This window comes from Odocoileus virginianus, chromosome 20 (genome assembly GCF_023699985.2).
Source record: "Odocoileus virginianus isolate 20LAN1187 ecotype Illinois chromosome 20, Ovbor_1.2, whole genome shotgun sequence".
Lineage (NCBI taxonomy): Eukaryota > Metazoa > Chordata > Mammalia > Artiodactyla > Cervidae > Odocoileus > Odocoileus virginianus.
Genome location: NC_069693.1, coordinates 2,539,639 through 2,565,864, shown reverse-complemented (window position 1 = coordinate 2,565,864; position 26,226 = coordinate 2,539,639). Strand labels below are relative to the sequence as shown.

The 26,226-nt window shown below is 48.7% G+C and overlaps 1 protein-coding gene across 6 annotated transcripts; it reads right to left on the bottom strand.

Moving 5' to 3' along the window:
• Nucleotides 1-156: 156 nt before the first annotated feature.
• Nucleotides 157-26,167, bottom strand: ZFP28 (ZFP28 zinc finger protein). 6 transcript variants are annotated; one of them, XM_070451651.1, is made up of 7 exons: nt 25,645-26,167; nt 25,122-25,213; nt 20,429-20,555; nt 20,243-20,338; nt 16,849-17,000; nt 16,034-16,145; nt 157-4,103 (listed from the first exon to the last, which is right to left on the bottom strand). In XM_070451651.1, the coding sequence occupies exons 1-7, from the start codon at nt 25,850-25,852 to the stop codon at nt 2,398-2,400; spliced, it is 2,493 nt and encodes an 830-aa protein (XP_070307752.1). In that variant the 5' UTR covers nt 25,853-26,167; the 3' UTR covers nt 157-2,397. The 6 variants fall into 6 exon arrangements, with proteins under 6 accessions (XP_070307752.1, XP_070307753.1, XP_070307754.1 ...); XM_070451652.1 differs by having other exon boundaries at nt 16,867-17,000; XM_070451653.1 differs by having other exon boundaries at nt 16,927-17,000; nt 25,645-26,166.
• Nucleotides 26,168-26,226: the final 59 nt, after the last annotated feature.

Below are 26,226 nucleotides of genomic sequence, written 5' to 3'. Positions count from 1 at the left end.
ATACATTGGGTTGGTCAAAATCTTAATTTGGGTTTTAACATGGAAAACCTGAATCAACTTTTTAGTCAACTCATATACAGACACACATGCACACACACACACACACACATATTAAATATTTTGACTCTATATGATAAGATCATTTTACACATAAGGTTCTGCAAATCACATATTTCATTTAATATAATTGTGTATGACAATACTCCATAGGAGCAAATATAGAATTTCATCTTTCTACTAACTGGACAATACTGTTTTGAATAATCACAATTGCATCAATCTGTGTTGTAATTAAAACAACTTTGCAATAAACATTATTTATACTTATATATTTATTCCAGTGGGATGAAACTCCTAGATCTAGAGTTACTGTTTCAAAAGGAACTCATGTTTATAAAGCGGACAGGTCATGCCACATTGCCACCCCGAACCAGAGCAGACACATTGACATGGGTAGTGATGACCAGCCTCCTGTTTTCCACACTGATAAAGGTATGGCATATTAACCAGGTAAGATTTTAACCCATCTGAGAGCCAAGATTTGTATTAAATCTGTAATTTTCTGACCAATGGGGTTAAGAACCCAACATGTGTTCTTTATTCGAGTTCTTCGAGCATGACGCATCTGCTGGCATGCACCACCTATTTCCCTGCTTTGTATGTGTCATAGCACTCTGTTCTTAAATGACACATTTATTCGTACACATTGTTATTTTCTGCCAGTTGTCTATTACACCTTTTTGGAACCTTCTGCCATGCCAAAGTTGATTTAGTTGTGTCCAACTCTTGTGACCCCATGGACTATAGCCTGCCAGGCTCCTCTGTCCATGGGATTCTCCAGGCAAGAATACTGGAGTGGGTTGCCATTTATTTCATAATTAGAGCTGCTAAATACAATTATCTCATATTTCTTTGTAAGGTCTAGGTATGTTTTCTTGGAGAGTGGATAACTGATTGTTAAAACATCATTTCCCCAATGATGAAAACCTAATCTTAATTATAGGTTGTTGTTTAGTCACTAACTTGCATCTGACTCACTGGGACCCCATGGACTGTGGCAGTCAGGCTCCTCTGTCCGTGGGATTCTCCAGGCAAGGATACTGGAGCAGGTTGCCATTTCCTTCTCCAGGGGATCTTTCCCACTCAGGGTTTGAACCTGTATCCTGCACTGGCAGGTGGATTCTTTACACCCAGGGAAGCCAATCTGATTATAAACCAAAACATTTTAAAAATGTCCTGCTATGTTTGACAAATCACATTTCTGTGTTTTCCACTGAAATTATCAGAGCAAACATCCTACTGGGAGTCTGTTGTGAATGGTATTTTACATTTTAATGGTATTACTTCATCTAGAAAAATATCGTATTTCTCCTTTTGTGGACATTATTTCCTCATATTTACTACTGTTTGATGCTTTAATAATGTCCTTTCACCTCTACTCATAAATTGGTTTAGAGTTTTTCTTGTTTTTGATGGGAGAGTTCTATTATTCTCAGGGAAATAATTAGAACCTTTTGTGTGGTTTTTTTCTCTGCATGGAGCGGGAGTTGGCGAGCTTCTGCCGCACGAGGATATTAAGTAAACACTTGAGGTTTTGCGGACGACAGCGTCTCTGCCGCAGCTTCTCAGCTCTGCTGCTGTGGCCTGACAGCTGCCCCAGGCAGTAGGTACCATGCGGTGAGCCACGGCTGTGGGCCAGTCAGGCTGTATTTACGGACTCTGAAATTTAAATTTCACGTAACTTTCATGTTGTCATAAGCTATTATTCTCTTCACTTGTTCCTCCGTTAAACTGATTTTTAAAAATTAGGCCATGGGCTGTTCGAACAGTCAGTGAAACTTGGGCGGTGAGTCACATGGTCCAGATCAATTTGCCTGAAGGTTAGTGGTTCCTTGAGTTGAATGGAATTCACCCATAAGCCCTGGCGAATTTAAATGATCAAGTCCTGCTGAATGTAAAGCAATTCTCTTACCAACGTCACAGCACCTCACACAGGCAGATAAGTGACAAGCCCCAATACTAACTCAACATTATGGAACTGAGTTTAAAACCAAAACCGGAAAAGCCTCACTATCGGGAATCGCCCTTTCCTGATCTAAAAGCCGGCTTCTCTTGGCTTCCTTCTGTGCATCGTTTTTCCTCAGCTGCCAGTGGTAACTTTTCCGTGTCCAAAAATAACGTTCCCTAAAGAGCTAACATCACTGCACCCTTAGTACGGACCACTCCTCGCGCTACACACACCTTACACATTCACCGACCGGAAGGATCGCATCCCCGGTCTTTACGTGAGGCGTAAACGGGTTCCGCGCTCACTTCAACTGGCAACCTGAGGAGGAAACAGGGCAGGAACGGGACAGTCCTCAGCAAAGAGGGGCACGGGGCTCGAGGCGCGGCCTCTCAGGACGGCAGGGACGGCAGTGAGGGCGGGCTCCAGAGGAACGTGGGCGCGAGGCCCGCGGGGCTCGCCGCGGGCGCGGGCTGCGCGGGCGCCTCTCCCGGGAGCGTCCGCGCGTGCGCACAGTGCGAGCCCTGCCGGAAGGCTCTGCGGCTCCTCCTGGGGCCGCGCGGCCTCTCCCCCGAGTGCACCCTCTTGTGCTGGTTGAGGTGGCCGATCTGGATGAAGGTCTTCCGGCACTCCTTGCACTCGTAGGGCTTCTTCCCGGAGTGGATCCTCTGGTGCACGCTCAGGGACTGCCGGTGGCTGAAGGCCTTGCCGCAGGCGCCGCACTCGTAGGGCTTCTCGCCGGTGTGGCTCCTGCGGTGGCAGATGAGGGACGACTTGGTCTTGAAGGCCTTCCCACACTCCGTGCAGCCGTAGGGCCGCTGGCCCGTGTGAAGCCTCTGGTGCTGAGTGCAGGACGAGTTGTCGCCGAAGGCCTTCCCACACTGCAGGCACTTGTAGGGCTTCTCCCCGGTGTGGACGCGCTGGTGCTGGACCAGGTGCGTGGTCTGGCTGAAGGCCTTGCCGCACTCCTTGCACTCATAGGGCTTCTCCCCCGTGTGGGTCTTCTGATGCTGCGCCAGGTGCGCCTTCTGCGTGAAGGCCTTGCTGCACACCTTGCAGGCGTAGGGCTTCTCCCCCGTGTGGATCCGCTGGTGGGTGGCCAGCTGCGAGCTGATGCTGAAGGCCTTGCCGCAGTCCGCGCACTCGAAGGGCTTCTCCCCGGTGTGGATCCGCAGGTGGCTGGCCAGGTGGATGTTCTGCCTGAAGGCCTTCCCGCACTCCTTGCACTGGAAGGGCTTCTCCCCCGAGTGCACGCGCTGGTGCTGGGTGAGGGAGGCGTGGTGGCTGAAGGCCTTGCGGCACACCTCGCAGGCGTAGGGCTTCTCGCCGGTGTGGATGCGCTGGTGCACGGTCAGCGACGAGCCGTAGCGGAAGGACTTGCCGCAGGCCTCACACTTGTAGGGCTTCTCGCCGGTGTGGATCCGCCGGTGCTGGTTCAGCCCGATGTGGTCGCTGAAGGCTTTCCCGCAGTCCAGGCAGTCGAAGGGCTTTTCCCCGGTGTGGTAGTACCTCCAGTGGCGGACGAGCGACGTGTTCTGGATGAAGGCCTTCCCGCAGTCCAGGCACTCGTAGGGCTTCTTGCCCGAGTGGCACCGCTGGTGGCGGGCGAAGGATGAGCCGTCGCTGAAGGCCTTGCCGCACTCCTTACACTTGTACGGCTTCTCGCCCGTGTGGATCCTCTGGTGGACGGTGAGGGACGAGCTCTGTGTGAAAGTTTTCTTGCATTCATGACATTTGAAGAGTTTTTTCCCTGTGTAGATTCCTGCATGTTTTATCAGCACTGAGTTTGGTGGCAAAGCTTTCTTAACCGAGTCACGGTGGTGGACCCGCTCTTCTGAGACGTCCAGGTGGAACCACCTTCCTGGTCTGTGATACGGACAATCTCTCCCCTCAGAGAGGGTTTTGTGGCAAGCGACTGCCTCCCGCCCGAGCCGCGTCTCCTGACCTGCCAGTTTCCGTTCAAACAGACCCTCAGCGTCCCAGCTTCCGCTGAGCGTGGAACGCTCGACATTAGTGTCTAAAGTTCTGTCCGTCACCACTTCAGCAAAGCAACTGTGCTTTTGAAGTAACTCCTGGGTCTCCTGTATAGACTGCTGGCCTGAAAGATACCAAGGAGACAAACAACAAACACACACGTCCTTAATTGTACGCTGGGGAAAAGAGGAATATGCTAAAAGGAAAACTGAGGAGAAACTCACTGGTGAATGAAACCCTAATGAAACCACTAAACCGTGCACTGCTAAAACAAGGGAAAGTGAACTCACTGGTGAATGAAAACCTAATGGAACGACTAAACCGAGCACCGCTGAAACACGGGAACGTGAACTCACAGGTGAATCAAACCCTAACGGAACCACTAAACCGTGCACCACAGAACCATGCGAAAGTGAACTCACTGGTGAATGAAACCCTAAGGGAAACACTAAACCGTGCACCGCTGAGTCACGGGAAAGTGAACTAACCAGTGAATGAAACCCTAATGGAAGCACTAAACCGTGCAGCACTGAAACACGGGAAAGGGAACTCACTGGTGAATGAAACCATAATGGAAACAGTATACCATGCACAGCTGAAAGACGGGAAAGTGAACTCACTGGAGAATGAAACCCAATGAAACCACGAAATCATGCACGGCTGAAACACGGAAAACTGAACTCTGTGGTGAATGAAACCCTAATGGAAACACGAAACCGTGCACTGCTGAAACACGGGAAAGTAAACTCTCGGTGAATCAAACTCTAATATAACCACAGAACCGTCAACCACTGAACCATGGGAAAGTGAACTCACTGGTGAATGAAACCCTAATGAAATGACCAAACCATGCACCGCTGAATCACAGGAATGTGAACTCAGTGATGAATGAAACCCTAATGAAAAAACTAAACCGTGCACCGCTGAAACATGGGAAAGTGAACTCACTGGAGAATGAAACCCTAATGAAACCACTGAACCGTGAACAGTTGAAACACAGGAAAGTGAACTCACCAGTGAATGAAACCCTACTGGAACCACTAAACTATGCACCGCTGAAACATGGGAAAGTGAACTCACCAGTGAATGAAACCCTAATGGAACCACTAAAAGGAGCACCTGTGAAACATGGGAAAGTGAACTCACTGGTGAAAGAACCCCTATGAAACCACTAAACCGTGCATGGCTGAAACATGGGAAAATGAACTCAGTGTTGAATGAAACCCTAATAAAACCACTAAACCGTGCACAGTTGAAACATGGGCAAGTGAACTCACTGGAGAATGAAACCCTCAAGAAACCACTAAACCGTGCACAGATGAAACTTGGGCAAGTAAAGTCACTGGGGAATGAAACCCTAATGGCATCACTAAGGCGAGCACCGATGAAAGAGGGGAAAGTTAACTCACTGGTGAATGAAATTCTAATGGAAAGACTACACCGTGCAGCGCTGAGACACAGGGAAGTGAACTCACTGCTGAATGAAACCGTAATAAAATCAGCAGACCGTGAACTGCTGAAATATGGGGAAGTGAACTCACTGGTGAATGAAACCCTAATGAAACCACTAAACAGTGCACCGCTAAATCACGGGAAAGTGAACTCACTGGTGAAGGAAAGCCTAATGACATCAGTAAACCGTGCACAGCTGAAACATGGGAAAGTGAACTCACTGGAGAATGAAACCCTAATGGAAACATTATACCGTGCACCGCTGAAACACGGGAAAGTAAACTCACTGGTGAATGAAATGCTAATGAAACCACTAAAGTGTGCAGCATTGAAACACAGGAAAGTGAACTCACTGGTGAATGAAACCCTAAGGGAATCACTAAACCGAGCACCAATGAAAGAGGGGAAAGTGAACTCACTGGTGAATGAAACCCTAATGGAAACACTAAACCGTGCACTGCTGAGACACGGGGAAGTGAACTCCGTGCTGAATGAAACCTTAATGAAATCACCAAACCGTGTACTGCTGAAACACGGGAAAGTGAACTCACTGCTGAATGAAACCGTAATGAAATCAGCAGACCGTGAACTGCTGAAACACGGGAAAGTAAACTCACTGGTGAATGAAATGCTAATGAAACCACTAAAGTGTGCAGCATTGAAACACAGGAAAGTGAACTCACTGGTGAATGAAACCCTATTGGAATCACAGAACCTAGCACCGATGAAAGAGGGGAAAGTTAACTCACTGGTGAATGAAACCCTAACGGAAAGACTAAACTGTGCACCGCTGAGACACGGGGAAGTGAACTCACTACTGAATGAAACCATAATGAAATCACCAAACCGTGCACTGCTGAAACACGGGAAAGAGAACTCACTGGTGAATGAAACCCTAATGGAAACACTAAACCGTGCACCTCTGAAACACGGGAAAGTGAACTCATTGGTGAATAAAATGCTAATGAAGCCAACAAAGTGTGTAGCACTGAAACACGGGAAAGTGAACTCACTGGAGAATGAAATGCTAATGAAACCACTAAAGTGTGCAGCGTTGAAACACAGGAAAGTGAACTCACTGGTGAATGAAACCCTAATGGAATCACTAAACCGAGCACCGATGAAAGAGGGGAAAGTTAACTCACTGGTGAATGAAACCCTAATGGAAAGACTAAACCGTGCACTGCTGAGACACGGGGAAGTGAACTCACTGCTGAATGAAACCATAATGAAATCACCAAACCGTGTACTGCTGAAACACGGGAAAGTGAACTCACTGGTGAATGAAACCCTAATGAAACCATTAAACCGTGCACCGCTGAAACATGGGAAAGTGAACTGACTGGAGAATGAAACCCTATTGGAAACAGTATACAGTGCACAGCTGAAAGACAGGAAGGTGAAGTCACAGGTGAATGAAACCCTAATGAAACCACAAAACCATGCACTGCGGAAACACGGAAAACTGAACTCTGTGGTGAATGAAACCCTAATGGAAACATGAAACCGTGCACTGCTGAAACACGGGAAAGTGAACTCACTGGTGAATGAAACCCTAACGGAAACACTAAACCGTGCACCGCTGAAACACGGGAAAGTGAACTCACTGGAGAATGAAACCCTATTGGAAACAGTATACAGTGCACAGCTGAAAGACAGGAAGGTGAAGTCACAGGTGAATGAAACCCTAATGAAACCACAAAACCATGCACCGCGGAAACACGGAAAACTGAACCCTGTGGTGAATGAAACCCTAATGGATCCACGAAATCGTGCACCGCTGAAACACGGGAAAGTAAACTCCCGGTGAATGAAACTCTAATATAACCACTGAACCGTACACCATTGAACCCTGGGAAAGTGAACTCACTGGTGAATGAAACCCTAATGAAATGACCAAACCGCGCACCGCTGAAAGACAGGAAAGTGAACTCACTGGTGAATGAAACCCTAACGGAAAGACTAAACTGTGCACCGCTGAGACACGGGGAAGTGAACTCACTACTGAATGAAACCATAATGAAATCACCAAACCGTGTACTGCTGAGACACGGGGAAGTGAACTCACTGCTGAATGAAACCATAATGAAATCACCAAACCGTGCACAGTTGAAACATGGGAAAATGAACTCAGTGTTGAATGAAACCCTAATAAAACCACTAAACCGTGCACAGTTGAAACATGGGCAAGTGAACTCACTGGAGAATGAAACCCTCAAGAAACCACTAAATCGTGCAAGATGAAACTTGGGCAAGTGAACTCACTGGAGAATGAAACCCTAATGGCATCACTAAGGCGAGCACCGATGAAAGAGGGGAAAGTTAACTCACTGGTGAATGAAATCCTAATGGAAAGACTACACCGTGCAACGCTGAGACACGGGGAAGTGAACTCACTGCTGAATGAAACCATAATGAAATCACCAAACCGTGTACTGCTGAAATACGGGAAAGTGAACTCACTGGTGAATGAAACTCTAATGAAACCACTAAACAGGGCACCGCTGCAACACGGGAAAGTGAACTCACTGGAGAATGAAACCCTATTGGAAACAGTATACAGTGCACAGCTGAAAGACAGGAAGGTGAAGTCACAGGTGAATGAAACCCTAATGAAACCACAAAACCATGCACTGCGGAAACACGGAAAACTGAACTCTGTGGTGAATGAAACCCTAATGGAAACATGAAACCGTGCACTGCTGAAACACGGGAAAGTAAACTCCCAGTGAATGAAACTCTAATATAACCATTGAACCGTGCACCTTTGAACCCTGGGAAAGTGAACTCACTGTGAATGAAACCCTAATGAAACCACTAAACTGAGCTAAGCTGCACCCAGGGAAAGTGAACTCACTGGTGAATGAAACCCTAAGGGAAACACTAAACCGTGCACCGCTGAGTCAAGGGAAAGTGAACTCACCGGTGAATGAAACCCTAATGGAAGCACTAAACGGTGCACCGCTGAAACACGGGAAAGTGAACTCACTGGAGAATGAAACCCTAATGAAACCACTAAACCGTGCAGCACTGAAACACGGGAAAGGGAACTCACTGGTGAATGAAACCCTAACGGAAACACTAAACCGTGCACCGCTGAAAGACAGGAAAGTGAACTCACTTGTGAATGAAACCCTAAGGGAAACACTAAACCGTGCACCGTTGAAACACGGGAAAGTGAACTCACTGGTGAATGAAACCCTAATGAAACCACTAAACCGTGCATTACTGAAACACGGGAAAGTGAACTCACTGGTGAATGAAACCCTAATGGAAACACTAAACCGTGCACCTCTGAAACACGGGAAAGTGAACTCACTGGTGAATAAAACACTAATGAAACCACTAAACCGTGCATTACTGAAACACGGGAAAGTGAACTCACTGGTGAATGAAACCCTAACAGAAACACTAAACCGCGCACCGCTGAAAGACAGGAAAGTGAACTCACTGGTGAATGAAACCCTAATGGAAAGACTAAACTGTGCACCGCTGAGACATGGGGAAGTGAACTCACTGTTGAATGAAACCCTAATGAAACCACTAAACAGTGCACCGCTGAAACACGGGAAAGTGAACTCACTGGTGAATGAAACCCTATTGGAAACAGTATAGAGTGCACAGCTGAAAGAGAGGAAGGTGAAGTCACAGGTGAATGAAACCCTAATGAAACCACAAAACCATGCACTGCGGAAACACGGAAAACTGAACTCTGTGGTGAATGAAACCCTAATGGATCCACGAAATCGTGCACCGCTGAAACACGGGAAAGTAAACTCCCGGTGAATGAAACTCTAATATAACCACTGAACCGTGCACCATTGAACCCTGGGAAAGTGAACTCACTGGTGAATGAAACCCTAATGAAACCACTAAACTGAGCTCCGCTGAACCCAGGGAAAGTGAACTCACTGGTGAATGAAACCCTAATGAAATGACCAAACCGTGCACCGCTGAATCACGGGAAAGTGAACTCACTGGTGAATGAAACCCTAACGAAACCACTAAACTGAGCTCCGCTGAACCCAGGGAAAGTGAACTCACTGGTGAATGAAACCCTAAGGGAAACACTAAACCGTGCACCGCTGAGTCACGGGAAAGTGAACTCACCGGTGAATGAAACCCTAATGGAAGCACTAAACGGTGCACCGCTGAAACACGGGAAAGTGAACTCACTGGAGAATGAAACCCTAATGAAACCACTAAACCGTGCAGCACTGAAACACGGGAAAGGGAACTCACTGGTGAATGAAACCATAATGATAACAGTATACCATGCACAGCTGAAAGATGGGAAAGTGAACTCACTGGTGAACGAAACCCAATGAAACCACGAAATCATGCACCGCTGAAACACGGAAAACTGAAATCTGCGGTGAATGAAACGCTAATGGAAACACGAAAACGTGCACTGCTGAAACACGGGAAAGTAAACTCTCGGTGAATCAAACTCTAATATAACCACTGAACCGTGGACCATTGAACCATGGGAAAGTGAACTCACTGGTGAATGAAACCCTAAGGAAATGACCAAACTGTGCACCGCTGAATCACAGGAATGTGAACTCAGTGATGAATGAAACCCTAATGAAAAAACTAAACCGTGCACCACTGAATCACGGGAAAGTGAACTCACCGGGGAATGAAACCCTAATGGAACCACTGAACAGTGCAACGCTGAACAATGGAAAAGTGAACTCATCCAATGGAAAAGTGAACTCATGGGTAAATGAAACCCTAATGAAACCACTAAACTGTGCACCGCTGAACCATGGGAAAGTGCACTCAGTGCTCAATGAAACCTTAATGAAACCACTAAACCGTTCATCAATGAAACAAGAGAAAGTGAACTCAATGAAGAATGAAACCCTAATGAAAGCACTAAACCGTGCAGCACTGAAACACAGGAAAGTGAACTCACCAGTGAATGAAACCCTAATGAAATCACTGAACCGTGAACAGGTGAATCACGGGAAAGTGAACTCAACAGTCAATGACACCCTAATTCAACCACTAAAACGAGCACCTCTGAAACACGAGAAAGTGAACTCACTGGTGAATGAACCCCTATGGAACCACTAAACCGTGCACAGCTGAAACATGGGAAAATGAACTCAGTGTTGAATGAAACCCTAATAAAACCACTAAACCGTGCACAGTTGAAACATGGGCAAGTGAACTCACTGGAGAATGAAACCCTCAAGAAACCACTAAACCGTGCACAGATGAAACTTGGGCAAGTAAAGTCACTGGGGAATGAAACCCTAATGGCATCACTAAGGGGAGCACTGATGAAAGAGGGGAAAGTTAACTCACTGGTGAATGAAATCCTAATGGAAAGACTACACCGTGCAACGCTGAGACAGGGGGAAGTGAACTCACTGCTGAATAAAACCGTAATGAAATCAGCAGAGCGTGAACTGCTGAAACACGGGAAAGTGAACTCACTGGTGAATAAAACACTAATGAAACCACTAAACCGTGCATTACTGAAACACGGGAAAGAGAACTCAATGGTGAATAAAGCCTTTGGGACCACTAAACCGTGTAGCACTGAAACACGGGAAAGTGAACTCACTGGAGAATGAAATGCTAATGAAACCACTAAAGTGTGCAGCGTTGAAACACAGGAAAGTGAACTCACTGGTGAATGAAACCCTAATGGAAACACTAAACCGTGCACCTCTGAAACACGGGAAAGTGAACTCACTGCTGAATGAAACCATAATGAAATCACGAAACCGTGTACTGCTGAGACACGGGGAAGTGAACTCACTGCTGAATGAGACCATAATGAAATCACCAAACCGTGTACTGCTGAGACACGGGGAAGTGAACTCACTGCTGAATGAAACCATAATGAAATCACCAAACCGTGCACAGTTGAAACATGGGAAAATGAACTCAGTGTTGAATGAAACCCTAATAAAACCACTAAACTGTGCACAGTTGAAACATGGGGAAGTGAACTCACTGGAGAATGAAACCCACAAGAAACCACTAAACCGTGCACAGATGAAACTTGGGCAAGTAAAGTCACTGGGGAATGAAACCCTAATGGAAACACTAAACCGTGCACCTCTGAAACACGGGAAAGTGAACTCACTGGTGAATGAAACCCTAATGGAACCACTAACTCAAGAAACACTAAAACACAGGAAAGTGAACTCAACAATGAATGAAACACTAAAGGAAACATTAAACCGTGCACAGCTGAAACATGGGAAAGTGAACTCACTGGAGAATGAAACCCTAATGGAAACACTAAACCGTGCACCGTTGAAACACGGGAAAGTGAACTCACTGGTGAATGAAACCCTAATGGAAACACTAAACCGTGCACCTCTGAAACACGGGAAAGTGAACTCACTGGTGAATAAAACCTAATGGAACCACTAAACGGTGCACCGCCGAAACTCGGGAAAGTGAACTCACTGGTGAATGAAATCCTAACGGAAACACTAAACCGTGCACCGCTGAAAGAGGAGGAAAGTTAACTCATGGTGAATGAAACCCTAATGAAACCACTAAACCATGCACGCTGAAACACGGGAAAGTGAACTCACTGGTGAATGAAACCCTAATGAAATCCACTAAACGTGCACGCTGAAACACGGAAAGTGAACTCACTGCGTGAATGAAACCTATATGAAACCACTAAACCGTGCCCATTGAACACGGGAAAGTGAACTCACTGGTGAAGAAACCCTAAGAAACACTAAACTGGTCCGCTAAACACAGGAAAGTGAACTCAACAATGAATGAAACACTAAAGGAAACATTATACCGTGCACCGCTGAAACACGGGAAAGTAAACTCACTGGTGAATGAAATGCTAATGAAACCACTAAAGTGTGCACTGACTGAAGTAACCACTGTGAGACCCAAGGAAACCACCACGTGAGAATGAAGAACTCCTAATGAAACCACTAACGTGACCACTTGACTGAATCACGGGAAAGTGAACTCACTGGTGAATGAAACCCTAATGAATCACTAAACCGTGCACCACTGAATCACAGGAAAGTGAACTCACCGGGGAATGAAACCCTAATGGAACCACTGAACAGTGCAACGCTGAACCATGGGAAAGTGCACTCAGTGCTCAATGAAACCTTAATGAAACCACTAAACCGTTCATCAATGAAACAAGAGAAAGTGAACTCAATAAAGAATGAAACCCTAATGAAACCACTGAACCGTGAACAGCTGAATCACGGGAAAGTGAACTCACCAGTCAATGAAACCCTAATTCAACCACTAAAACGAGCACCTGTGAAACATGGGAAAGTGAACTCACTGGTGAATGAACCCCTATGGAACCACTAAACCGTGCACGGCTGAAACATGGGAAAATGAACTCAGTGTTGAATGAAACCCTAATAAAACCACTAAACCGTGCACAGTTGAAACATGGGCAAGTGAACTCACTGGAGAATGAAACCCTCAAGAAACCACTAAATCGTGCAAGATGAAACTTGGGCAAGTGAACTCACTGGAGAATGAAACCCTAATGGCATCACTAAGGCGAGCACCGATGAAAGAGGGGAAAGTTAACTCACTGGTGAATGAAACCCTAATGAAACCACTAAACAGTGCACCTCTAAAACACGGGAAAGTGAACTCACTGGAGAATGAAACCCTAACGAAAACACTATACCGTGCACCGCTGAAACATGGGAAAGTAAACTCACTGGTGAATGAAATGCTAATGAAACCACCAAAGTGTGCAGAGCTGAAACACGGGAAAGTGAACTCACTAGTGAATGAAACCCTAAGGGAATCACTAAACTGAGCACCGATGAAAGAGGGGAAAGTTAACTCACTGGTGAATGAAATCCTAATGGAAAGACTACACCGTGCAACGCTGAGACACGGGGAAGTGAACTCACTGCTGAATGAAACCATAATGAAATCACCAAACCGTGTACTGCTGAAACACGGGAAAGTGAACTCACTGTGAATGAAACCCTAATGAAACCACTAAACCGAGCCTCCACTGAAACACAGGGAAAGTGAACTCACTGGAGAATGAAACCCTAATGAAAGCAATAAACCATGTACCGGTGAACCACAGGAAAGTAAATTCACTGTGGAATGAAACCATAATGAAACCACTAAACCGTGCACCCCTGAAAGAAGGGAAAGTGAAGTCACTAGAGAATGAAACCTTTATGAAACCATTAAATCGTGCAATGCTGAACAATAGGAAAGTGAACTCACCGGTGGATGAAACCCTAATGAAACCACTAAAACGTGCAATGCTGAACAATAGGAAAGTGAACTCACCGGTGGATGAAACCCTAATGAAACCACTAAAACGTGCACTGTTTGAATAATGGGAAAGTGAACTCACTGGTGTAAGAAACATGAATGGAACCACTAAACCATGCACCGCTGAACAATGAGAAAGTGAACTCACTGGTGAAAGAAACCCGAATGAAACCACTAAACTGTATTGCTGAAACACCGGAAAGTGAACTCACTGGTGTAAGAAAAACTAATGGAACCACTAAACTGGTCACTGCTGAAACACAGAAGAGTGAACTCACTGGTGAATGAAACCCTAATGAAACCACTAAACCGTGCACCTCTGAAACACGGGAAAGTGAACTCACCGGTGAATGAAACCCTAATGAAACCACTAAACCGTGCACCGCTGAAACATGGGAAAGTGCAGTCCAGAGTATGCAAGATGACTCCAGACCAGCTTCATACAGGAACGCAGGAGAGGTGAGGGAAAAAGTTTAAAGAAATAACCATCTGTGGAACCGGTTACACATCAGAAGCAACTGGGGCTGGAGAGCTGCTCTGCGGTCACAGCACCCAGCCTGCAGGCTCGCTCCCTCCCTGTCCCGCTCCCTGCTGTGCAGCATCCATGGCGGCAGTCAGCACAGCCCGAGGAGCAGGCCAGGCACAGAAGGTCCGTGTCTCTGTAACACGAGCTGCTGTGGCACAGTCACTCAGCTGTGTCCGGCCCCCGTGGCCCCACGGACTGCACCCACCAGGCTCCCCTGTCCATGGGGTTCTCCAGGCATGACTACTGAGGTGGCTGCATTTCCTTCTCCAGGGGGTCTTCCCCACCCAGGGATGGAACCTTCGTCTTCTCCATTGCAGGTGGATTCTTTACCACTGAGCATTCATTAGGAGGCCTGAAAACCTGCCAGCCCTGTACAATCAGAAATGGTGTTTCTGTCCACTTTATCTCATTTGATTAATTGGAACAGAGTCTGCTGATGGCTGGAGCCCAGCAGTCAGGTAAAAATCACTTTACATCGACCTGTTTGCTGCCACCAGCCAGCCAAAACCCTCGATTCCTCTCTGGCCCTTTACTAATGGAGAGGGCCGTGCGATGTAATTTGTCATTCTGGAGAGACTGCTTTTATAAAAACAGGGAGTGCTGACATTATATCTAATTACCTCTAACATTCCCCGGAACAAGTACACGTCTTATCTCAGACTATAAACTTGCAGGAGGAGTGAATATACCTGAAATCCTTTTGCTAAATCACTTAGCACGAACCAAAAATTGTGCAAGCAGTTATACTGCAATAAATACATGTAAATAAAAGTCGTATTGGGGAGAGAGATGACACAGAGAGTCAGCTGTCTGGGAAAAGATCTTAAAAAAGGGAAAATAAAAGCACTTTTAAAAAATGCCACATAAACACTGAAGACTTTTCTTCCTAGGTCACTGACAATACAAGGATCCCTGGGAAGTTCCAGCCAGAGCGAGAAGACATAGAAATAAAAGGCATCCAAGTTAGAAAGGAAGAGTTAAAACTTACTTGCAGACAATATGATCTCATATATAGAAAACCCTACACAATCCATAAGAAGAGTATGAGGGCTAATCTATCAAGTACCAAAACTGCAGAATACAGGATCAACACATAAAAATCAGCTGTATTTCCATACACTAGGAATGAACAGTCTGAAAAGGAACTATGAAAATAATTCCATGAAATATAGCACTGAAAGAATAAATTATTTAAGAATAAAATTACCTAAAAAGGTGCTAGACTGTACACTGAAAAGTACCAATGTTGATTAATGAGAGTAAGAAAACCTAGAAAGATGGAAAGACATCCTGTGTTCATGGATAGAAACAAGAATTACTAAAGAAGGCAGAGAAGCACGGCCCCCACCCCCCCTGCCCCACAGAGGCATCTTCGCCCGGCCACCCGGCTCACCGGAGGATGGGGCTCTGGCCAGCTCTCCATCCACTGTCCGGGGCGCCTTCCTGCGCTACAGCAGAGAGGCCAGGGCTGGCCCAGACGCACAGCGTCCTGCACACGGGAAAAGACACGAGGTCTGTCACACCCTGGGCGTCCTCGGACGGACAGCCAGCTCCCTGGCTTGGATGGAAGAGTGTTACTACAGCAAGGCCCAGGAAGAAAAGTGAAGAGTATCTATGGCGAAGATACCAACTTTCAACTCTACAAACATCACACTCAAAAGAAGTGGGAGTAAGCATTCAACCCACACTTTAGAAGGCAGCTCCTCCTGCCGGCCCCCCACAGACACACACAATTCACGACCGAGGACCAAGCACCGGGGCTCCTGAAGAGTCAGGTCTGGGAGAGGAAGGGCCTTCCTTACCTCCTGTCCCCGGATGGCGGTGCTGCCACACCACGCTCCTACAGAAACTCTCCGCGGCGGGGTCTGGCTGCTGCGAGACGTCTGAGGCCACGTCTGTGACGGCCGCCATGCCCTGCAATCGCAGACACATGTTTCCGTCGAGCCGTGATCGTGACCCTGAGACGGCTCTGGGGGTGGCCATGTCCACACGCCACGAGACACTGCACACCAGGAATTCTCACTAGTTCTGAGTGATCCCCTCATGTAATGACAGAGCTGGTCGTGTTGTTTACGTTTGAGGGGAGGCGGGGAAGGACTGAAAAATCGGGAAAACCATTTCTGCCATGGAGAACTTGCAGCGTGGTGGAGGAGAGTGAATGCCCGCAGGATGGACATTCATGGCCTTTCTAGAGCTCACTGGAGGCTTCCTCACACCTGACACAGGGGGCTCACTTAATCCTGCAGAGGGCTGTCCCCTGGTACGAAATCTCTGATGACAAGGAAGGGCTGAGACCCTGCTCAAAGTTCTCTCACACCCACGACACGTGGAATGGCCCTGGTTTAAACGCCTCTTTAGGACTCCCTGGGCCCCAGTGTCCCCCCCATGTGTGTGTCCGACTGCAGGCGCTCTCTCTTGCGGGGGAACACTCTGTGTGAAAAGTCCTGGATTCAAACGGAAATCCGCCCACACTTGCTATAAACAAGATCCCTCTCCAAAGCCGCACTTCTTTGTGAAGGAGACTTTGTCTCCCACCAGCCCTGTCCTGCTGAAGCAAGGAAGCCTCTGGAACCCCGCAAACTGCCTCCTGCCAGTTTTCTGCTTGTGCCCGACTCACAGACGCCCCCTCACACACAGCGGCGTAAGCCCAGCCTTCCCCGAGGATGGCGCGCTCCGCGGGTCTCTCCGTGTGCACCTCCTGGGACAGCGCCTCTTCACTGAAGTTCTTCTCTGAAGGCAACTCCTGGGTCTTCAGCGCAGTCTGCGAGTCTAAAGGATAGTTTTAAGACGGTATCTCTTTTACTACACGTTAGTATGAAGACATTTTCCCAAATGCAACCAGATGGAAAGATTCTCAGAAAATACACATTGTTTGGAAAGCTTTCTACATGACCTGCTGGCCTTCCAATCCCAAACTTGTGTGGCTTTAAAACTACCACACACAATGTGAGTTTTCACACTGAGATGTTGAGCGAGTACTGCATGTTATATTTTTGGCAGGAGACTAGAGAAAGAGATACACATGCAGGGGATGAGGGAGTTCACAGAGATTTAAACCTAAGATGAAATGTGGCCGGGAGAAAGAGTGGGCAGAGGTCATAGAAGTAAACACTTATTAAGTCTCTCTTTGAATCTGTTTCTATTTTACTTAGCAAAGGTTTCTTTGCTTGTTCTTTTCTTTTTTAATAATGTAAACGTAAAAAAAATTATGATGATGCTAACTAGCCAATGTTCAGATCCTGGCTTATGTGACAAGTCTTCAAAATCAACTAGAATCTCAGCAAGAGAGAAAGCATCAACAGAAGGGGAAAAAAAACAGTTCTGTCTCAGGAAACCAGCTCAGAGAAAGCCACTGAGTTCTACGGTAAGAGGAAAACCTTCCCTCAAAACACCATTCCAGTTCTCCTGGGTGTACAATGACCCCGGGAGTATGATGACCCACGGGAGCCGATGCAGCTGTTAACTGTCCTGTGGATATAAACTTTCCTCTGAAGTACGGTCTGAACAAAGGGGTCTTACAAGATTCTTAACTCTAGGAACAATAGTCATTTCCGATTCCTGGACCCACCACGAGGAATCTGAACTTCTGAGTCCTTGTGATTAACGTGCTGTCCCAGAAATAATGCTGTGACTGAAATCTCTGCACTCCCCGTGGTATACACACTGGCACAACGTCTGCAAGAACGTCCTATCGGATCAGGATCAGAGTCCTCTCCTGAAAGCCAGTCGCCTGCCTGTCGGGAGCCATCATGGGAGGTCCCGCTGGTGACAAGGTCATGAAGAAAATACCGGGCAGGCAAGGCCGTCCGGGACCCCATCCATGATGAGGTCACGAGGAAAAAATCTGACAGGCAAGGCCGTCTAGGGCAAGGGACCCTCCAGGTTGGCCCCGGCCTCTACCCCACCCTGCATCCTCCCCGCTTTTCTGCTGTTGCTCTTGTTCGCCCTGCTGCGGATTCTTGTGATTCCTGCCGAGAGCTCTCCTGCTCCTCTTTCACTGAATGAGGACCAACTTAAAACCCTAATTAATAAATCTCCTGGACGCTGGTACCCTATGAAGGGGCCAGGGGTGAAGGAAATGCTTCAATTCAAACCCTTTAGCTGGCATTCTGGCTTGTTTGATAAATGTGTGCTCTCATTGCAAGAAATGCTCATGATTGTTCTAAACATCCTAAGCACAGTACGCTGACAAAAGAAACTATTAAGCATAGGTCCCTCCGCGGGGTAAGAAAAGCTCCACAAATATGATAGCCACAAATGTGCCTAATAGAAAATACTTTTAGATAGAGATTAGCTGGTGACTTCTTGCAGGTAATTAACTTTTAGACTAAGAGCCTGTTTTGTGCCATATCTGCTGTTTTTGCAGTCCTTCGCATTTCTGTTCTATAAAAATGTAATCCTATCTAGTTCCCATAGAGATGATGCCTATTAGAAAGAAAATAGATTAATTATAAGAAAAACAGGATTAGCTACTGAAGTTGCTTAAGTCACACCAGGTGCAAGCCATAAACTGTCAACAGGCCTGAAGGCCAAAAGATATTATACATAGAGATTAACCATAAAAAAGGCCCTAATGGGCACAGAGCCCTTTTGGGGGGTGAGGAAGCCCTATTAGAGAATACAAAAAATATTGTTTTAAAAGTGGTTATTAGATCAACATTTGATTGATGTTAATGTGCTGAGGTTGTGCAGTGGAAACTATTGTTAATATAGCTGGAGATCTAGAAAAATAAAGAGTTTAGCCCTAGTGTAAAAACAGTAAGATCATTGTTAATTTTTACCAAGAGTGCTAAACAGGGGCTCCCTCACCAGAGCCACAGAGTCTTTGTGTGTTAAACTTTTTAGATAAACTTAGCTGAGAATTTCTGCAAAAAGACTGACTTTTATGTTAACAGGATTGTATTTCTACTACGTTGCAGCCTGCTGTATCGTGAGAACTGCCACTTTTCTGTTTTCTGCAAAGCTCAAGGCCAGAAGATAATGTACAAAAAGTCTATGGGAAAGGACTCTCATAAACAAAAATATACAGAGCACACCTGGTTTCGTGAAGGACAAGCTGATGTAACGTTAAACTGAGTCTGTGTGCTTATCTGCCCCTTAGAAGTGTACCAGCTCAGGGTATAAAAGCGATGGTGAAAAATAAAGCAACTGCCAGACTCTGCTGCACATCCTGGTCTCGTCTCTTTCTCTCTCTCTCTCTCTCTCTCTCTCTCCCTCGCACACTTGGTCCTATCAAGGCCGGTCCTAAGTGTCTCTCTCTTGCCAACGCCGTTACTCCTGAGGGTTCCCATGGATCCTGCTGGGGCTGGACCCCGGCACCTGCCTGCCCGGCGGTGTGCACATACACGTCCACCCGAAGCCCAGACCGATCATGGCCCAGCCCAGATCACCTCCAGACCTACCGACCTGTCCTCTCCTTCTCACCTGTCTCCTCGAGGCTCTGTGCTCCTGCCTTGTTCTCCTGGCGTGAAACCGAGAAGGACTTTCTCTTCCTCCTGAGTCCCTATCTACACTTGTCACACATGGGACAGCCCTTTCTACCGCATTTCTGTGCAGAGACGTGTCGTCTCGCCCACGGGAGGGTGACTTCTCTAAAGGCTCACCCTCGACTTCCCAGCCTGCACCTGCAGCCTCACTCAAAGCTGACACAGTGAAAATCAGTCAGGGGAAGACCCTAAGTGCAAGGCATTTCATCAAAGGGAAATAAGACAGAACTACAGCGCCATCAGCCACGCGAAGGGCAGAGATGACTGCGTGAGTCTGAGTGATGGAGGGTCAGAGAGGGAGCTGGTGACAGATGAGGCCCAGAGAGAGGAGCAGGGGGACGCATGGAGGGAGGGGCGCGCAGGTGGAAAGGAGAGGCCGGGAAAAGGAGATGTGCAAAGCCCAGGCCTCGGTTCCTCGATCTTCCCTGGGGGGCGGGGCGGTTCAGGAGCCTGGTGATGGTCCCAGGTGTCCGAGGGCGGGAGCCGTGGGATCCCCCCACCTCCAGCCCTCACCCCCATGCTCACCTGGGCACCTGCCTCTGGTTGACTTTCTCTTCACAGCCCAGGGCTCCTTCCTCTGTTCCAACGACGAGATCATCTCGGGCTTAGACATGCAAAGCCCTAATGCGTAAGAAGACAGGCACAGGTCGGTCCTTGGGGCGGGCGGTGAGGGGGGGGGTGGGCGGTGAGGGGACGGCGGCCGGCCCTTACCCAGCGAGGCCAGGTTCCTGTAGTTCTCCAGCATCACGCTCCGGTGCAGGCTCCTCTGGGCCGAGTCCAGCCGGGCCCACTCCTCCCCGGAGAACTCCACTGCCACGTCGCCGAACGTCAGCGGGCTCTGGGGCGACAGGACCACGTGAGCGCTGGACCAGAGCTCACGCCCCCCGCCCCCAGAATGTGACGGGACTGGAGCTTGGAGCCGGGGCCTTCAGAAAGGTGATCAGGAGCTACCGCGCTCTTGTAAGAGGAAGAAACCAGGGGTGGTGGGCGCAGAGGGAGACCTCGGGGGAAAGCACCTCTGCTGACCCCTCGGTCTGGAACTTCTTGCCCCCAGGACTGTGAAATATCACTGTGTGTCGCTGAAGCTGCCCACCCTGTGGAGTTCTGTTATGGCAGCCCTCACAGACTAACACAAGGGCTGAGAATTATCTCCTCTTCATTTTAGGTAGATTATATGTGTAGAGAGTCATATCCAATAATGTGGAAATCTAGTTAATGATTGGGCCTCATCCAGTCATAAACTCCAAAGAAAAGAGAGAAAGAGAGAGCGCCCCTACCCGTGAAGAAGTGGCAATCTTGTGCAGGTGACGGGGGTACACAAGTGAAATATGGGACGTCAATTCAAACAATAAACAAGGGAGGCTGAGTTGTCCCAGTCCCATGCACAACCGGTCCCAGAGCCTTTTCTACTGTGAGGACAGTCAAGTGGTCTGGATCAGCACAAGAGTGGGGACACAGAGACATGCTGTGGGAAAAATCCCCAGTGTTCCTGACTTCCTGCAGGTAGTAACAAGTCCTTCTTCCTCTCTGGGGAAAAAAGAGAAAAAAGAATGGGGAAATAAACCCATGTGACCCACGTCATGAGCATGGCACTCAGAACGTGAGGTGCTTCAGAAACACTGTGGCGACGCTGACCAAGGCCCACCCTTTCCACCTGAAGACTGACATCGTTTTACTGGGAACACAAAGCCCCTTGGAGGTCTGGTATCTGTGGAACACTACACAACCACATGTTCTCTAACTCACACAAGCTTTGAAGACATCTTTAACCAGACTGTGTAAAGACGGGTCACAAGGGTTCTGTGAGTGTATACTTATCCTCATATTCATAGAGTCGTACATATTAAAAATCTGTCAATCTTGCCTCAATAAAGTGGTTTAGAAACAAGCTAAAAGACAAAACATTTCAATGAAGATACTTTTTTGGTAGATACTTTCAACTGCGTTCAAAGGCACAGGTGCTCAGACAGGGGCTACTTTTCTGCTTCTTTTCTGACCCAGTTCTAAAAGATAGGTTTTTGCAGATTCCAATCTTCCATTCTAAGTCTTCCTGCTCCTTGGCTGGCAAGCCTTACGCTTTTTTTTTCACCCCAATATTCAAACATCTTTCAGATATTCCTTACTAAATGAAGCAAAACATATACAGTGTATGTAGCGTATCAACTGTACACAAATCACTGTATCTTTATACAGCATATTGCTGTATATACCACAGATGCATACACTACTGCACCCTCATAGTAACTTTTTAAGCTAGAGCCAGAGAAAATGTTGCCTGTTTTTTTAGCATCTGTCACTACTTTGTCTTTGGTAAAACTGGAATTTGGGGGCCCTTAAGGAGAAGAATACAAGTTCAAATATTTTCTTGTACTTGGCAACTGGGTTTTTCTGGCTTCATTTTTTTCCTTGATAAGAAACGTCCCTTCCCCACCTCTCTAACCCCATGTTCCAGAGGGGCCCTGTGTCAGAGTGAGTACACATCCTCTGAAGCTCTTTTCCCAATTTCTACAGACGGCTCCTCATACATCGGACTAACGACTCTGGTTAGTTCTCCATCTGAATGTTTCTGTCCCCCTACCTGTCACGTGCTGAGATCCCAATGCCCCGTGTGATTGGATTACTTGGAGACAGGGACTGTGGGAAACCCCTCTCCCCACGAATGGGGTGACTGTCCTTATAGAAGAGGCCCCAGAGAGCTCCCCAGCTCCCTCCATGTGAGGACGAGAAAGTGCAGGTCCTGTTCTCATTCCTCTTGCCATCACACAGACGCGTAAATTTTCAAATGGGTTTCACAGAGTCACACTACACCCAGAGAAAAGACACAGGTATAGAATCTGTACCTCATATAAGAATGTGATCCAGTGCCTTAATGCTGTCATAATAAAGATGAGACGGACTTCAAAAACAAACAGATAAAAACTAAAAAGCAAGCTTATCCTCACAGAAAAATATTGTGCTAATATTTTACAGGAAAAGATGAATAGAAAGTAATATTTTATAGAAAAAATACATTAAAGAGGGTTTTTTTTTGTTCAATTCAGGTAATTTTTCAAGTGCACAAATGAAAAGTTGGTAATAAATTATTTTGGTGACATTCACTTTATTTCTTTAGTAAAAAAGTAAAAACTAGAATTCTAGCTTTTGAGGCCGTACTGCCACTTCACCCACATATAATTTTTAAAGTATTTTGCTTTCATGTAAGTTTGGTGAACTTTAATCCACAAGGTAAGAAAAACTTCTGGGAATATACTTAGAGGAAATAATCAGAGACAATGCATATTCTACGTATAAAAATTACTATTGTGACACTATATTAAATAGTGAAACACTGGCTTCCACGAGCACTTTAATAAGACTACATTCACACATTCATCCGCCATATACTTACTGCATCAGGCACTGGGGCAAAACTACTGAAAACTCCTGCCTGTGTCAGATGTACTTTCTGGTAAGAGAATCCGACAAGAGAAAAGCACGTCAATGAAGTATATGGAATGCTGAAAAGTGCTAAGAGGCTCTAGCAAGTAAAGCAGGGATGTGAGGAATTCGGGTGGGAGGCTCTGAAGCTTTAGACTGTGCAATCGGGAAAAGGAGAAGGCAACTTTTGAGAAGGCAAAGTGAGTGATGGGGGCGTGTGGTCCACGTCAGAGGCAGGGCCAGATGGCAGGGGGGCCCGTCAGGCCCAAGAAGGGGAAGCCACAGGAGCGTCTGAGCAGACCTTGACAGCACAAACGTCTCTGGCTGCGACGCTGGGTGGGGACTACGGGGGGCGTGAGCTGAAGATAAGAGGACAGAGGCGGTGGTGCGGGGGCGGTGACAGCTGTCAGACTGTGCGCACCACGTGAAAACAGCGATGACAGGATTTGCCAACGAACCAAATACAGGAGGTGAGGGCAGGAGAGGAGACGAGGAAGGACGCCAGCTTTGGCCCAAGGAACTGGGGCATGAAACTGCCGCAGATGGACAGACACAAGGGCAGGGGCTGGCTTATGGGGGGACCCCAGGAGCCTGGGGCTGGATGTGTCCGCTGTGAGCTCCCTGCTGGACACACAGCTGGACACCGAGGCCTGGAGCTCAGAGAGAGGACGGGGCTGGAAAGGGGGACCGGGAGAAGCCGGGCAGACAGACGAGAACAGAGAGGCTAGGACAGGGCCCGGAGGCCCGGCGACAGCTGCAGCTGAGGACGATGAAGAGCTGTGACGGCGGAGAAGTCAGGAGGCGGGGAGGGCCCGGTGAGCTCTCTCAGGGCTGACTGTTACCCGTCCCTGTCAGTCAAGTTTCACTGGAACACAGCCTCGCCCAGTCACTTAGGTATGGTCTGTGGCTGCTTCTAGGAGGCAGAGGGCAGCAGCCGCGGCAGAGACCTCACAGCCTGCAGAGCCCGGATATGTACTAACTGGCCCTTTACAGTGACAGCCTGCCAACCCGGAATGACCTCAGACGCCAACAACAGTCAAGAAAGACCAAGACCTGAGCGCCGCCTCTGGCAGTATGGATGGAGCTCACTGGGCGACTGAACCGGGCTCCTACATGGATGAGCTGGCGATGACACGTAGGAGACTCAGCGGACAGAGACAACTTATCAGCATTCTAAGAAGCAACACAAGCAAACGAGGAAAAGACAGCCTTACACACTGCACCAGGGCTGCCCTTCCCTCTTGTTTGCCACACTCCTCCTGCAAACCATGAGGCCTGGGACTTCCCTGGTGATCCAGTGCTTAAGAATCCGCCTAGCAATGCAAGAGACGCAGGTTCGATCTCTGGTGGGGGAACGAAGTTTCCACACCCCACAGGGCAACTAGAGAGCCCGCGTGTCACCATGAGAAGCCCTTGCACTGTAACTAGAGAGAGTCCGTACGCTGCAATGAAGACCTAAGCACAGCCAAAGAACAATATTGAAAAAAAGAAACATGGGGCTCAGAGATCCCCTCCCTGTCTTTCCCCGACAGGCACCAAGACTCCAAGAGTTCCTCCAGCCCACTCGCACCATGATAGAACTCACACTCAGAACCTTGTATGCTTCCACGACTCTCCACTAACAGGCTGTGAGCTCCCAGGGAGCAGGGGCCAGAGCTCAGCCAAGGGTTGGCTCAAAGAGAACATCAGACAAACCAGGTTCAACACAAGGGGCTGTCCTGTCTGTGCTGAGGAGTACCTTTCTGCTCTAGGGAGGGGCTGACTCAGTCCTTCAGTGACCACCAAACAGAAAAAGACATGGAGAGGAGGCAGGGAGGGAGGTCCTGGGCTGCCCCTGTAGCCCACCACTCACCAGAATGTGGGCAAATGGGAACCAGCTCCCCCGACAGGTCTCTTATACTGAAAACTTCTACAAGAATATAAACGTCATTAAGCCCTGAAAAGCAAGCTTGCCTTTTAGAGAGGAGAAGAGGGAACGCCCCCTCACCTGGGACGTGGCTCGCAGTTCAATTCCTGTCCCGGCCGCCTCCTGCTTGGGCCTCCTCTCCCGGAGGGCGGCCGTGTCCCTGGAAGGCAGAGCTGGGGGAAGAGAAAGAAGTAGCTAGAGGCCAGGTCTCCACTTGGCTCCCCTCCTGCTGAGTCTTAAACGACGGCCACAAATGCGAAACGGATTCAACAGGTGGAGAGTCAAATGCTCCAGCATGAGCAGCCAGGGACCAATTTTGAAGGGGCAGCCGGAATAAGGTCACCAGCCTACGAGGGGCAGGCACGGTGCGGAGCGGGGTTTCTGGGAGTACTGAAACAGGGGAGTCCAGTGAGGGTGACCCTGACCGACGCTCTCAGGCTGAGTTTCCAAGCTTTGGATGCCCGCCCCCGACCCCTCACAGCCCAGGGACGCCATTCACCAGCACCTGGGCCCCGGGAAGCCTCCTGCCCCAGACCCCACGCTCCCCTCACCCTGAGAGGAGGGGTTCGTTCCGTCTGCTCGCCCGGTCACCCGCCACCCTCACCTCTGTCCTCAGGTGCCGTGGTCACCGCTCCTCGCCGGCCCTTAGACGTGGGGCCACTTCTTGAGCGCGGCCTTCCCCGGGCGGGGCGGGCGAAGGCGACCGGGGTCCCCGCGCTCCGACCTCGGCCAGCCCTGGGCTTGGTGCGGAGGGCGCCTCGCCGCGGCGGCGACCCCAGTCCGCGGGGCCCCGCGCTCACCGCCCCCTGCATTTCGGCGCCGAGCACGCCCCGCCGCCGGCTGGCCACACCCCGCCCAGCGCGCGGCCGGCAACCGAGCCCACCGCCCCGCCGGGCCCGCAGGGAGCCGGGCCCCGCGCGCCGCCGCCGGAAGGGGGCGTGTCCACCGCCGCGGCGCCCTCTGGGAAACGGAGTCCCGGCCGGCGGCGCCAAGGGTAGCTCGGGCGGCGGCGAGGCCAGCGCCCGTCAGCCCCGCCCCGGGTCAGCCGCCCCCGGCCCTTCCGGCCCGCGGCTGCCCGCACAGGCCGCGGGTCTGGCTGAGCGTACAGTTTGCCTCGCGAGACAGAAGCGTACCCCGAGGGCTTCTGGGAGTCGTGCCGGCCGTGGAGCGCGCAGGCGCAGTTGCA